The sequence below is a fragment of the Hydra vulgaris genome, chromosome 04, assembly GCF_038396675.1.
Source record: "Hydra vulgaris chromosome 04, alternate assembly HydraT2T_AEP".
In the NCBI taxonomy this organism is placed as follows: Eukaryota; Metazoa; Cnidaria; class Hydrozoa; order Anthoathecata; family Hydridae; genus Hydra; species Hydra vulgaris.
This window is the reverse complement of record NC_088923.1, coordinates 19914142-19930510: the sequence shown is the minus strand read 5'-3', so window position 1 is coordinate 19930510 and position 16369 is coordinate 19914142. Positions and strand designations below refer to the sequence as shown.

General features: G+C 26.0%; 1 protein-coding gene across 2 annotated transcripts in view; it reads right to left on the bottom strand.

Annotated features, from left to right (window-relative positions):
- Window positions 1-16369, bottom strand: part of LOC136079634 (uncharacterized) — a 44240-nt gene that overhangs the window by 4844 nt on the left and 23027 nt on the right. For both annotated transcript variants that reach the window (XM_065795714.1, XM_065795715.1), the window contains one exon: window positions 13694-13865. In XM_065795714.1, the coding sequence (XP_065651786.1) occupies window positions 13694-13865 (172 nt within the window). The remainder of the gene's footprint in view (window positions 1-13693; window positions 13866-16369) is intronic.

The window sequence follows — 16369 nt, the reverse complement described above, 5'->3', positions numbered from 1 at the left end:
TTTTTATTCGTTTTATTTCCCTTTTACGTAAGTAGGCTATTCATTCATAGTACCCCAAAGTGTACAACGTGTACTATACTACACATTCAATATTTTCGAATTATAAATAAATATTTTTTTTTTGGTGGACTAAAGCATCTAATTTCATCCCATTTGACAATGTTTTAATGTCAAATCCAAAAATTTAAAAAAAATTGGGTGCTGTGCAGGATAGGGTTAAATTTAGAAGACTCAAACAATCTTTTATGATAGTCGGCGCTATAAAGGTATTAAACATGTAGCTCGCTTTTGTACTTTCTCAATTTTATCAATATCCATTCTTGAAGATGGATTGCAGGCTGTTATCGCGAATTATAAATGAGAGCGTACAAACGTTTTGTATAGAATTTTAAGAAGTTGTGGAATCATGTGGCAGAATGTACGGTACAACATGCTTAGAACACGGATGGCTTTACTGGTTGCATATGCTCAATTATAATGCCATATCAAGTCTGGCGTGATCATGACCCCCAAATCAAGTTAGATTAAAGTTGATGCAAGCTCGCCGCTATTATTGTTATTAGGTTGCATGGAGTAGGCATAAAGATCATTTGTTTAACCTATGTGCAAGATTTTACATTTATCGATATTGAGTTTCACATGCCAGATTTTACGCCACTCAAATTAAAAAATAAACAAACAAATGATTATTTGTTTGTTTTTCAACGGTTTTTTATATTACTTTAATAACGAGTGTATATATAACCCCTAGAAACATTGTATTTTAATATAAAGAATTTTTTAAGGATACGTTAAAAAAAAAAAATATATCACTTTTTTAGTTTAACAGATTTTTAATTTTGGAGAATAGAATTTCAAATTTTTTGTTTATGCATAGTATATATATATATATATATATATATATATATATATATATATATATATATATATATATATATATATATATATATATATATATATATATATATATATATAAGATATAAGATATAAGAGTATATGTTATATTAGTAAGAAAGCGTCAATTAATACGAAATCTCTTAATACAACTAATAATTTATTATTAGAAATTTTCGCTGGATTATGGTTACCAGCATCATCAGATTGTAATAATTATACAAAAAACTTTTTGTAACGTTAGAAACAGTTTAAAATTAACTGATATCAGCAGTTGAATGGCTTCTTTCTTGCTTGCGTAAAAATGTAAAAAAACTGAGTCCAAAATTTAGTTTTCACAAAACTGCCCGTTATCTTAATTAATTCCGCCATGTAAAGGTAAACATTGGCACCTCTGTATTTCAAGAGCTTCGCGCACTTTTCGATCAAACTTTTTTGTTTCAACTTTAATTGTTTTGAAGTTTTCCCACTTTGTTTTTTTTTCTTTATTTTTTTTTTTTTTTCTTTAAATTTTCACAACTACATATTAACTACAAATTTTTTACACTGCAATTTTATAAAGAAACTGTACTTCCTAAACAAAAAAAAAAAAAAACATTTTACAAAATACCGTTAAGTATAGGAAGCAATAATTAGGTATGCTATGACTTGATAAGAAGGGTTTTGTTGTTGTAGGGAACTCGTAGAAGACTGAGATTAGTCTTATCATCGAGAACCTTGAGGTATTGCGTAAAGCACACATATAAACAATGTGATTCTCATCAAAGAAATGTTTTACATGTTATTGTTGCAAACTTTTTTTTCTTTTCTTTTTAATTGAACTATGTTTTGTGTTAGTGTTGAGGTTTATAATAATAATACTAGCTTTATTTGTTAAACAAAAATTTACATTTTCCATATGTATTTGATTGCTGATTATTTTAATTTGAGCGTAAATTTTGATTTACCATCAGAACTAGAACATTTCTAGGTAATTATCCATATTAAGAACATGATTTTTGAGTTTCGACTTTAAAGAAGTTATAATGCCTGGGAGAGAAATCGAGGTATAATTCGGAATTAATTTGTTGAATAAATATGGGCCACGATAAGAAATAGTAAATTGAGAACTTTTTTTTTTTTCAGGGGTACAATAAAGTTACCAGTTGCTCTTGTGTTAAGTTTGTTGACATTAGATTGAAAGAAGTTTCCTGTGAATCGGTTTGGAACTAATCCTAATTTGTATTTAAGCATGAACAAAATGTTACCGTAGATATTAATTTGGTAAATGTTTAGTGCTTTCATTTCTTTTAATAGGGGTTTAGCGTGGGTCAGTTTGTTTTTATGATGTATTATTCTAGAAGCATGCTTTTGTCGTCGATAAAGAGATATTAATTTTGTCTTGTTGGCATATGTGTGATAACTATGTATAAAGGAAAAGTAAAGAAGTTTTAGGTTTTTTTGCGATAAAAATGGTCTAGCTTTAAAAAGTATACCAATACTTTTAGATATTTTAGTGTTGATGGCATTTATATGAGCTGTCCATAAAACATTTTCGTCAATAATCACACCAAGAAATTTAATTGTTTGGGTTCTTTCAATTTTTTTGTAGTCAATACTTAGTGTCGGTAGAATTGATGGTAGTTTGTTCTTCTGTTTCTTTGAGTGAAATAAAATATATTTAGTTTTTTGTGCGTTTAATGATAACTTGTTAGCACTGAACCATGTTTTAATTTCTTGTGAGCAAAACTTATTTTGGATGACTATTGTAGACTGATAATGTTTCCCCTCGTTTAAACTTTTTATATGTCGTAAACTTTTTAGATAACATAGGAAAAAAAGAATTGTTACTCTAGAAAAACAAGGGTCTCGACAGCAAGAGGTCTTGAAAGCAGTTGTTCCACTAGAAGAACATGGGTCTGGAATAACAAGGGTCTTGAAGAATAACAAAGACGTCAGGAAATACAATTCCTTATAATATTCAAGTTTTTTTTATTAGTATATTGTGGTTTATAGTAAAAAAATTCTTTGACAGATCAATGAAGACTCCTAATGAAAAGTAGTTAGTACATAATGCGTTTGTTATTTGATTGATTATTTCAATCACTGCATGTTCAATTAAACATTTTTTTTTTTTGAAACTTAACTGTTTTGAATGCAACATATCGTTTTCTAATAAGTGATTAAATAGCCTGTTATACATTACTATTTCAAGCAACTTTGAAAAACACGGTAAACTAGATATAGATCTGTAATAAGAAATAATGGAGTCATCGTCAGTCTTAAAAACCTCGCGATTCGTGCAGTTAATACCTGTTTTAAAGAAATTAATACCTGTTTTAAAGAAAATAATAAAGATATGAAACAAAGACGGTTTAATTATATCTAAAGGTGTAACGGATATGATATCCGGCCGGATTATCCGGCCAAAATGCCGGATAATACGGTATTCGGTATCCGGCCGGATATATTATTTATCCGGCCGGATATGGTCGGATATGAAATTTTGGTATTCCCACACTCCATGCGTGTCTACATACTTTATGGATGGCTCGTAACTCCAATTAACAAATTTTATGAAGCAACAAGTCTTATATTACATAAGAAAGAAAAAATACACAGAAAATAACAAACAAAATTTCAACAAATAACTAATTTTAAATGAGTAAATGCAAATAAAAGAGTTAATCTATTTTCCTACCATTGTGATGAATAAATAAAATCATTTCTCCTGTTTTAGGTAATAATCTAGATCTTTTTTTCTCATAGATGTTACCATATTCTGAGAACATTCTTTCTGAAAATACGGATGATGCTGGAGTGCATAGATGTTTTAAAGCAATTTCTTTTAATAGAGGAAATCGTTCTTCTTGCATCCAAGCCTTCAATGGACAGCATTTTCTGTCTACCAGTGGTTCAGAAAGAAAATTTTTTTATTTCTTTTCTAATCAAAATCTCATTGTGGCCTGACAATGAAATAAATGATTCGTGAGATATCGGGCATGTCCATATATCTGAAGAAAAGCTTATGTGGTTGTTTTTTTTTAACTTAATAGAAATTTTATTTTTTAATTCCATGTAAAGTTTAGGAGTTATTGTTTGGGAAAAATATATTCTACTTGGTAAGGAATATCTAGGTTCTAGATGATTTATTAAATTATTGAAACCTGTATCTTCAACTAAAGTAAACGGCTGGTTGTCTAAGGCCATCATTAACCCAATTTTACGATGAATAGCTTGGGATCTAGAATCATTAATGTTCCATACTTTTTTTGACTTTAAATACTCATCTATTGAAGTCTGCTTAGAAGTTTTACAAGCGATTTCCTCACTTTCGGTTGTACCAGTTGAGAAAACTGCCGGTGTGAGCTGAGCTGTTCTTTTCTGTTCACTTTTATTTCTTTCTTTACGATATTCTTTTGGATGATTTATTTTAATATGGTTATGTAGAGGTGTCGTACTAAAACACTTTTGCCCAGCCTCCTTAGTTCCACGTTTAATTGTTTTTTTACATATATTACTGGTTGCATACGCATCACTTGCGTCATTTATTTTATATAATGACCAGATAAAGCATTATTAAATTTTCAGAGAAGCATTATTAAATTTTCCTGAAATATAAAACTATACGTACTCACAAATAATATTAAATATTTAACTATAATACACACATTTGATACCAAAATATTTGTTGGTATAGAATCTATAATAATAAATGATAATTTCCATATAACGTTATTATCTATACTATAGATAATAACGTTATATCGTATACACTATTCTTTTATTACAGAACAAATAGAACGTTAGTTTAAAAATAATGAAAGAAAACTTCTTGCGAAACTCAATTTGAAGATAATAAAATGTGATAAAAATTTGTTGTTTCGAAAAATGATTTCAAAATATTCATTCAAAGAAACGTTTTAATTTCAAAATTCCAATTATGTAGAAGTATTAATTCCTCAAAATTCTTTTATGCATTTAAGAAATTCAGTGTAATATTTTTATTATTTTTGCAAATGTAGCAAAATATGTACAAGTTTTTTTTCTCTTATCTGCAATGTATATATAATATATATACCTTTATATATTTTATATATATATATATATGTATATTATATATATATATATATATATATATATATATATATATATATATATATATATATATATATATATATATATATATATATATATATATATATATATTTAAACAACTTTAAAAAGTATTCTACACAATAGAGTGCTCAATGTTCTTAAAAGAACAGAGCAATTATATAAGCTAATATATATATATATATATATATATATATATATATATATATATATATATATATATATATATATATATATATATATATTTATATATATGTATGTATATATATATGTATTTTATATATATATGTATGTATATATATACATATATATATATATATATATATATATATATATATATATATATATATATATATATGCGTGTATATATATATATATATTATATATATATATATATATATATATGCGTGTATATATATATATATATATTATATATATTATATATATATATATATATATATATATATATATATACACACATATATATATATATATATATATATATATATATACACGCATATATATATATATATATATATATATATATATATATATATATATATATATATATATATATATATATATATATATATATATATATATATATATATATATACATAATATGAAAGTATGTATATGACAGCTAAAAATATTAGAAATTTAGCTTAAAAAGTTTAGATAATAATCATTCAATGAAACAATAAAAGGGACATAATTTACGAAAGGCTAGATTAGACCCGCAACTGTAATAACATATATTAAAAAAGTTAGGTGCCCCTGCTGAGTCCCAATTTTAGGGGGCCGGGGAAAGCTGCACCCTTTCATCTGTCATTGAGTATGCCTATAGTCACTCTAAATGATATTGTAAACAAAATAACTCACTAAAAATGAATCCTTTTACTCAATTCTATTCTGATTAGGCAAATAATGATAATCAATATCAGCATAATACCGGCATATCCGGCATATCCGGCCGGATATAAAATAAATATCCGGCATATCCGTATCCGGCCGGATACACAAAAAACCATATCCGTTACACCTCTGATTTAATCGTAAACAGATTTTACAACATTAACGGTCATTTTATCAAATCTAGAACTTTTTTTAGTTTTAAGATTATAAAAGGCCGTACGCAATTTATTTAGTTTAAGATTAGATCCATAACTTTATATAATTTTTTTAGATAAGACTCAAAGTTGAATTCATAAAAATTTTTGATGCCACATTTGGACCAGCATTAATAAAGAAACTGTTTATTTTTTCAGCAATAACTGATTTATCATAAATATTTATTTCATTAATTGTTTTTTTTTAGGCAGAACATTTTTTATTTGATTTTTTTGTTTCTTGCGTAATTATTTTTACCAATTACTTCTTTAATTAGATTCCAAGTTTTTTTGGTGTTTCCGTTGACTTTGTCTAATAACTTTGCATAATAAAGCTCTTTAGAGTTTCATTTTATTTTTTCGAATATATTTTTTATAGCTTTCATTTTTTTTTTAAGATGTTTTTTTTAAAGTATTTAGCATACAATTTTTGTTTTCTTTTGAGGATTTTAATAATCCATTATTCATCCATGAAGTTAAAGCTGTTTTTGTGTTTACAATAATTATTTTTTTCATGAAACGCAGAATCCGTCTTAAATATAGATCATATATACGGAATATTCATTGATCTGTCGCCTGATTACAGTAGTTTAAGAATGAATGCTGTTAATTATTATGTTATTAGTTAAACATTTGAATCCCCTAAAGTTTGTTCAAAGAATTTGATTACCTTTGTTTCACTTTCCGTCCAAGTTTCATTTTCGTTTTTTTTTTTCCATCGATCCTGTGATTATTTTTTCATGACCCATCCTCATTTTCTCTTTTTTTTTTAAGGTTGGTAAGCTCAATGTTTCTATGTGCTATATTTTGAAAAATCTTTCTCGATAGATTCAATATTATTTTTAATCTTTTTTTCCATGAAATACATCTCTTTCAAGTCTCAATTTTTTCGTTCTGCTTTTTGTTGTTTGTCATTTGTTATTTTTGTATTTGCACTAATGAGTTTAAAACGTTTTCTTTTTGTTTTATTAGTAATTCTATGTCTTTCTTGTACTCAGCAAACATTTTCATGAACATATTTCTTATTTCCCTGAACATATTTCTTATTTTGCTACTGGTAACTGCGGTATTTAACGACTATTAAATTAATAACAAATGTTAACTTATTAATAAAATGTTTAAAGTTGTTATTTTAAAATTTGTAAAAAAAAAATTCTTTGCAAGAAGTCAGTTAGCCACAACACCTATTTTTTCTTTTCTAAACAATTTTTGAAGATTAGTTTCAAAACAACTTGTTTTTTGTTATCTTTTTTTTTGTTTGTTTTAATTTTTTTTTTTTTTAACAACTATCTTATTAACTGGTCTTTAATTTAAATTTTCCTTAAATTCTCCTATCAACTTATTTTTAATTTTTAGGTGTAATTATTATTATTATTATTATTATTATTATTATTATTTTTATCTTTTTTTTACGATATTCTTTTGATCATAGATTAGTTACTGATCTTAACATACTTGTAAAATTTGTATTTATTTTTTATTTGATACAAAGTAATTTTATGCTTACATTTTAATGATTGTACACGCTTGCTGATGAAAGCACGTCGGGGAGTAGTCATAAAGCAAATATTGTCTTCTTTTAGCCCCGGTCATGTTAATTTTATTTATATAAAACGGCATTGTATTCTTTTTTCAATGACGAAATAAATAAATAATAAATTAATAAATTTTCCTTCTATTTTTTTTTCCTTTTCGCTTTAAAAAATACTTCCTTTATTTATGATTTAGATCGCCGTCTGAGGCGATCTAAATGAAGTTGTATTTCGAGGCACATTCATGAAGTTGTATTTCAAGTGCCTTTCTCGCATTTCTATTAAAGTTATTGACTTCTAGTTTTAGAGTTTTTCTATTGTTCCATCCAAAATTATCATGACAATTTTATGAATGCCAGAGCATTCATAAAATTGTGCATTCATAAAATGCCAAAGCATTCATAAAATAGCAGACTATTGCTGAATTTTTTGCTTTATTGATATAACTTTTTTGCAGGACGATTCAAGTTTGTACACACCTGGATAAGAATTTATAGGAAGAGGTTTACTTTTTGTGGTAAGTATATGTTTTAAATATTTTTGGTGATTAAAAGACTGGTACCTATCAGTAATTTCCAACCTGCTTTTTTAAAAACTTTTTTCACGTTCGGGTTAATTCCTGGAATCTAATTTTAAGGTATTTTGAGTTGCAAAAATTGTATTTTATTTTATTTGTTTTTTTTTATATTATTTTTTTAAATTTATATTATACTATATAATAAGGGTACCTTGTTACCAAGTATAATATACTCTCTTAAAAAATTGTTAAGTTTTTTAAAAATCAATTTAATAATAAAGACTTATATCCACAATAATAAATCCATAATAAATTTACACAACATATAACTTGTAATAAAATTTATACCTTATAACTTTTCTTTTAAAAAAGATAAAACAAAAAGTTACAAATTAGAAAATAATAAAAAATAAAGTGTATGTTAAGATGGTATCCAGCCTTTATTTCTATTCTCTTAAATTTTTCACTGGTATCCAGCCTTTATTTCTATTCTCTTATATTTTCATTTTTTTATTCTCTTATATTTTTCATCAATACCTTTGATGAATTACTAGCATAATAGATAAAAATCTAAAACGTATTGCAAAAAAAATTTTAGTTTAAAAAAAAAAAATTGCTGACTCAGCAAAAAAAGGTAAAAAAATTAACGTTTCGAGAACATAAATATCTTAAGACTACATCAATATTAAAGGTTGAAATTTTGCAAAATGCTAGTATACTAGTATAGCTTGTGCTTGAACCAAAAATATTTTGAAAAAATTTAAATGATAAAAAATAGTAGACTTAATTGTGTAAAAAACTATTTTTAGCGATAAAACACTTATTTGATATGGTATTTGCAAGTTTTATTTTTTTTAAATTCAGGCACTCAAAACATTAATAGTGAACATATCCTAAAAATTTGAAGCTAAAATAATGTTTTTTTATTGAGATATCATTGTTTTCCTATGGCTTCTCATAAAAAAAACAAAAATTGAGAAAAATCAATTTTAAAATTATAAATCATGTACACTACTCAGATAAATCATTAAAAGCCACTAAAACAATAACCATTTGCAGTTTCTTTATCTAATTTTTGTCAAAAATAGTTTTTTCTAACAGATATTACTTTTTTTCTTCCTTTTTTTGTTTCATCTGACATTTTTTTGTTCATATTTTTTAACCGTATGGAGTTTTTTTTACTTGCACTACTTTCAAAGTAACACACAGATTTAATATTAGGAGCATCAAATACAGAAGATAACTTTGCAAAGCCATCAATGTAAGTAATGGTTGCAAAGTAAACAGCCATTTCAACAACAGCTTTAAAGGTGAATATAGTTTTAGGGGAACAGTTCCACATTAATTGATTAAACGCTTCATTTCCATTTTGAGTCATTAGCTAGATCTTGAAATACTGGCTTAATCTTTTCCATAATGGTAACTGGTAAATTTACTTTTTTTGTATGTAACTTGACAAGTTGCTACATCAAACTGACATTTATACCAGCTTTTTTCATCCTTGGTGCAAAATATATGACGATATTCTTCAGAAGTAAAATTAGTGCAATGATAAAGTGAAGCTATTACGGAGTTCCTCATTTCCAAAAGACTATTTGAATTTTTCCGAATAGCCATTCCAACATAATTTTTCAAACTGTTGATTACATTATCCGTGAGCCGACCTTTACCAGATATACCTTTTCTGTCAGATAGTTTAACCCGTCGTAATTCTTTTCTTTTAAGACATAGTCAATTCCCTGTATGCTTCTGGTAATGCCCAATACATTCTAGTTTTATTGGAACAAGGTTATCACCATAAGATTTTTGAGCAATAATTGTGCTAAATGAGGTAGTGTCTCCGTCACCAAGATATTTAGAATAGCGAATCTTATATTTGCTTACTGAAGAGCAAAATGTTTCTGTTGCACCAGCTGATTCCATGCCACCAGCTGTTTTAGTGCGATTTACTTGGTAGGAATGATTAACTTTCCACTGCTCATATTTAAGTGTCCTTTTTTCCTTCCCAAGTTTGACAACCTTCAAAAACTTAGATAATATAACAGTATCCAATACCTTGTTGTTGTCGTGAGACATTACTACTACTACACCATTCAAAGAAGAATATCTGCCAGGTACCATCGCTGGTACATACGCATCGCTGCCAGGTACCATCGATAGAAACACCACAATCAATAACATCATTCATATTAGAGTCAGGTTTCAGTATTCTCCTAACTTCCATAGCAGCATTTTTTATACTTTGTTCAGCAACTGATTTATAAGCATCATAAAGTTTGCTATTAATACAGTTAAAACTAGGTTTTCATAGAGGTGTTGGCATGCTCACTATGGAGGTAAAAGTTAACATTGCATCTCTCCTTCTGCCAATCTCCCTGAATGCCATAACACTACGTATATTAATTTCACTAGTATTTATAGCAGGTTTATTGTCTTTAATAAGAGGAGAAGAAAAAAATATCTTCTCCTCTTATTCTTTAAGTGCACAACCACTGCAAGAAGTTTGAAAAAACAAAGAAAACCCCAAACGTCTTGAATGATCATGCAACATGAAAAGCTTTGTACCACATATATTACAAGTAGCATACTTTTCAAAACAACTTTTCATTTGTGTAAAATGCATAAAAAATATAAATTTATCATTATCAAATATTGTTTTTTCAAGATTACTTTTCAGCTTTTTACTACTTGTAGAAAAATTCCTGCGTTTGTATCAAATTGCTTATTGGTGTTATTGGAATTATTATGCTGATTGCCATAAAACTTTCTTTTCCTTGGTCTGATTATTCTTTTTTTTGTTTTCAAAGTTTTGTTTGTAATTTACTTTTCAACCTTTAACTGTAATAGGTTAAATACAAAAATTAAAAGCACTACATTATCTGAATTCAAAAAGACTACAAAACAATGTTAAACCGTTTAAAAATAGCAATGTGACTTAGATTTGTGACATTTAGACCAATATAAACTTAAAACATTAAAATAGAATAGTAACAGGCTTAGCATGTTTAGTTTTTAGGGACTAACTTAAAGGATAAAAAGGTTGCTATGGTCGTCGCTATGTGATTAAAATATACCTTAAGGTATTTAAGAAGAATATTTATAATATTCTAAGATTATTTTGGAAAAAATAGTTTTTCTATTGAATTCTACAAGGTTCAATTGTCTAAATAACATTTTTTCAAGTTTTTCATTTTTTTTTTCATTTTTTTACCAAAACAATGGCTGGATACCACCTCTTTAAAAAAAAAAAAAGTAAATTAATTAAGATTTAATACTAAATAAAATTATCATTCAAAAACGAAATCAATAAAGACTTGAATCTCACCTTATAATAAAAATATTTTTAGGCGTGATTCAACCACACTAGGTTGATATGTAGTAGTGTATGTATTTAATGTATTTATACATATGCTACTACAATGCACATAAATACATTCTGTAGACAAATATAATAAAGCAAAATAAAGTTTGCCTTTATTTTTCTTTTAAAGTAAAGGTAGACTATTGTAAGAAAAAAGTGAGAGAGTCTTCGGAAATACGGTATCACCAGTGTTCTCCAAATGAAGGTGGTTTAATGACGGTGATTTCGTCACATCGTTGTTTTGGAAACCATATTTTGCTTATTTAAGAAGCAAGAACACATTACATTGAAGTTTTATTATTTGTTTGCTTTTTAATGATTATTGATATTTAATGATATTACTTATATAACGAGGGTATAAATAACCCCTAGAAATATTGTATAAAAAATTTATTAATAAAAATTAAATAAAAAATTATAAAAAATTTTATAAGGATAAGTTTATATACTATAAACCGATGTTTTAACTTAATTTATTTATGTAAAAACTAATCTAAGATGTTAACTTTTAAAAATAAAAAGTCATTAAAATTTGTGTTTTCTCGTACATTTTTTCTCTCACTCGACATATCTCATCCGTTTATTCTCACTCTTTTTTTCGTTTTGTTAGTCTTACTCCTTTAATGTTTTTGTTCTGATTATGATTTTTTTGATATTGTTCCTATATCATTTTTTTATTACTTGTATTATTGTAGTTTACTATATATATTATTACTTTGTCTTTCATATTTTATTTTATTTGTTTATTTTATTTAAGGTGTCATTCCATCGACAGGTTTTTAGCTAAATGAGTGACACCAAACCTTATTTTGTAAATTGAATTTAAGTTTGAAATTTTTAATATTATGGTGAAATAAATAAAAACTTTAAAATAAATTGAAAAAGCTTATATGAACCACCCAAATAACTTTAGAAGACGTTTTAGTTTCCACAATTTGACTGAATGGATGGTTTTACCATAAAATTATAAAATTGTGGTTGCTTGTGGTTTTCGGTTTTATTTGAGGCAATCTGACGTTGGTACTTTAGTTTACAAATTTGTCTTATTTTTTAAAATCCTTCTTTGTAAGGCGGAGTTGTTTTATTGAAAATAAATTCATCTGATGACGTGGCAGAAAAAACTTTGTCTTAGTTCAGAAATTTTCGTCTGAAAATTTCTGAACAAAATGTAGAATAATAGGCCACTTACTTTAAGTAGGCCATGTTATTTAGTTTTATTCCGCAAAAATCAGTACTTTAAGATTTTCTATACTTCATATTTTTCCCGACTCAGACACTTTACAGTTTACTTAGTCTTTGGTCAACAGCTTTGTTGCTAAGTAACTCTTTTCTATATCTTCTAGTATTTCCCAAGTTTATCAATGGCTGTATCCGGCCTTATTGGAAGTCAATTAGTTAAACTAAAAAAAATAAAAAAAATAAAATATACCTTTTTCATCAACGCTTCTTTCATTAAATAATTTTTCCGCTTTGTAATCTTATATCAATCTAACAGCATTATAGTTAAACTAGAAGATTCTAGACCTTAGATTAGGACTTATGGGAGTAACTGCGGAGTGTTTTTTAATGTTTCATAAAAGTAATGGTATTGTGCAGCAACCATGTTTAGCATAAATAGATTGATTAGTAAAATAAGATAGATAAGAATCATACATATTAGGTAAAACTTAGCTGATACCAGAACCTTCTCCCAGGAAAAAAAGTTCTATAAAATTTCTATCAAAATTTTGAAACATATTGTCTATAGAAATTCTTTAGAATTTCTATAGAACTCTTTTTCTTGAACTCTGTTAATTTCTGTAAAAAATTCTAAAGAACTTTTTTTTCATAGAAAAAAAAAGTTTTAAAGCAATTTCTATACAAGTTCTATAGAAGCCCTATGTTTTAAAAGTTTATAGAAATTCTATAGAACTTTTTTTCCTGGGCTACGCTCTCAGCAGTTTAAAGTTATCAAATATTGTCAATAACTTTGTTCTAAAATGAAAAGAAATTAAAAATCAAAAATTAAAAAACATGAAAATTTTAAAAATGCTTTGTAGGATATAAATTTAGTTACAGATGCATGATTTTAGCTTGGTGACCAGCTTGGCGTTTTATAATATTAACAACGTTCTAGTTTTTATTGTTCAAATTTCATAAAAAATTAAATTGAAAACTCAATAAGTTCTTTATTTAATTATGTTACCTGTAATACGTAAAACAAGATCTTTTACCCAACATTCGCAAAACCCATACTTTTCATTGTACCAGCAAATGGATGCTGATACCTTACTAGGAGAATAATTTTGAATTATAAACACTGCAGCACTAAACAAGCTGAGAGCTGAACTCAAACTTGAAATTACATATCCACATAACTAAAACATTTATAAAAAGCAAAACATTTAAAATCAAATCAAAAAATATTTACAATATCAAATTTCAAAATTCATCAAATCACATCAAAAGTAATATACAATGGGGATAGTTTATAATAAATGGGTTGGGTTTCCGTAATATATATATATATATATATATATATATATATATATATATATATATATATATATATATATATATATATATATATATATATATATATATATATATATATATATATATATATATATATATATATATATATATATATATATATATATATATATATAAGTGTTACAAAATTTTTTTACGTTAACGTTAAAAATACAATTTAATAAAATTTTTAACTGGCGTCAGCAGTTAGTCAGAATGGCTTCTTTTTTCTTTACGTAAGAATATAAAAAACGGAGTCCAAAATTTAGTTTTGACAAATTGCTCATTATCGAGATTTATTCCGCCATTCGATGGGAAACATTGGTGCCTCTGTATTTCGAGTGCTTCACGTACTTTACGGTCAAATTTTTTTATTTCAACTTTAAGAGTTTTAGTTTTCTCCCAATTTATTTTTTCAGAGCAAAACTTGCTATGTGTGGCAATTGCTGATTGATAATATTTGCTATCATTTAAACTTTTTTGGTATTGTTGAGTGCTTGTTCTAATTTGTAACTTTGTTTCTCCTACATATTTTTTTGAGCAATTGCATTCAACTAAATATGTTCCAATTTGGCTATTTTGGGGCAATCTAGATTTGTTTTTACATGTTAGTAATGTTCTTAATTTAGGATTTGATTTAAAAACTACTCTATATCCGACTTTTCTAAATATTTTCCTTGACTTTGGTGATAGTGAAGGTATCCACGGTAATGATACTGTTGGGAGAGCATTGTTCTTGGATTGAATTCTATTGTTCTTTACAGAGTGTTTTTTCCTAATTTGATTTGCAATACTTTTTTGTTGGTTTTCGGTGTACCCATTTTCAATAAAAACTTGAATAAGAAAGTTTATCTCGTTTTTTAAATGTGTAACACTGCATATGGAGCATGCGCTGTGAACATAACCTTTGAATATTGTGCATAAAATTTTGGAGTCATGATTCGAGTGCCATTTTATATGAATATTTGTAATGGCTTCTTTTCTGTAGACTTTAAACTCATACTTACCTTTGCTGTTATTTATTATTGTTATGTCGAGGAAATTCAGAGTTTTGTTATGGCTTTCTGTCTCAACTGTGTATTATATTGCAGGGTGTGGTTTATTTAAGATTATTTTGAATTTCTCTGCTTCTTGGATGTTTTAAAATCTAGCATGGCTGTCCTCAATGTATCTTAGATAGGATTTTAGACCATACATACGAGGTGGGATTGGATCACTTGGATATATACTATATATTTTTCGATTTCGATTTGAAATTTTGGTTTGACTAAAAAACGATGCAAAAAAACGGTATTTTATCTTTATAAATGAAACAAAAAACCTTCAGGCAAATCTTAAATCTACTCGTGATGAAAAAGATTATGAAAAAGTTGAACAAGTTACTGAAAGAGCCCGCGAAATAATGTTTATAAGATCAAAAGAAAGATTATTCAAAAAGTTTAATATACTTCAAAACGAATTTAAAAATAAACAAAAAATTAAGAACGGTAAATTAACTACGCATACTAGGAATGCTGTTTTAAACCTATGCAGTACCGTAATTCGACCGTAAAGTACGTGAAGCACTCGAAATACAGAGGCACCAATGTTTCCCATCGAATGGCGGAATAAATCTCGATAATGAGCAATTTGTCAAAACTAAATTTTGGACTCCGTTTTTATATTCTTACGTAAAGAAAAAAGAAGCCATTCAACTGCTGACGCCAGTTAAATGGCTATTTATATATATATATATATATATATATATATATATATATATATATATATATATATATATATATATATATATATATATATATATATATATATATATTATGTATATATATATATATATATATATATATATATATATATATATATATATATATATATATATATATATATATATATATATATATATATATATATATATAGTATATATGTTACTGTTACCCGCAGCACCAGGAATTAGCTAAATGCTAATGTTTAATATGAAAATAAATGCTAATGTTTAATATCTAATTTAATATTGCAATAATAATAATAATAACAATAATAACTTAATATTGCAACTCTGAGTTTCATATGTTACCACAATTATCAGGCAAGTAGTAAAAGTTTAATTTTGCTACATATTTTGCTATATATATATATATATATATATATATATATATATATATATATATATATATATATATATATATATATATATATATATATATATATATATATATATATCTTTGGAATAAAATAGTTTTGAAACATTTTGACTTTTCTCATGAATGGACTTATACCTCTTATAAAAGGAAACTTAAGAAAATCATTTTGTCCATTGATAATATACTTTTATACTTTTAATAGGAAATTTATT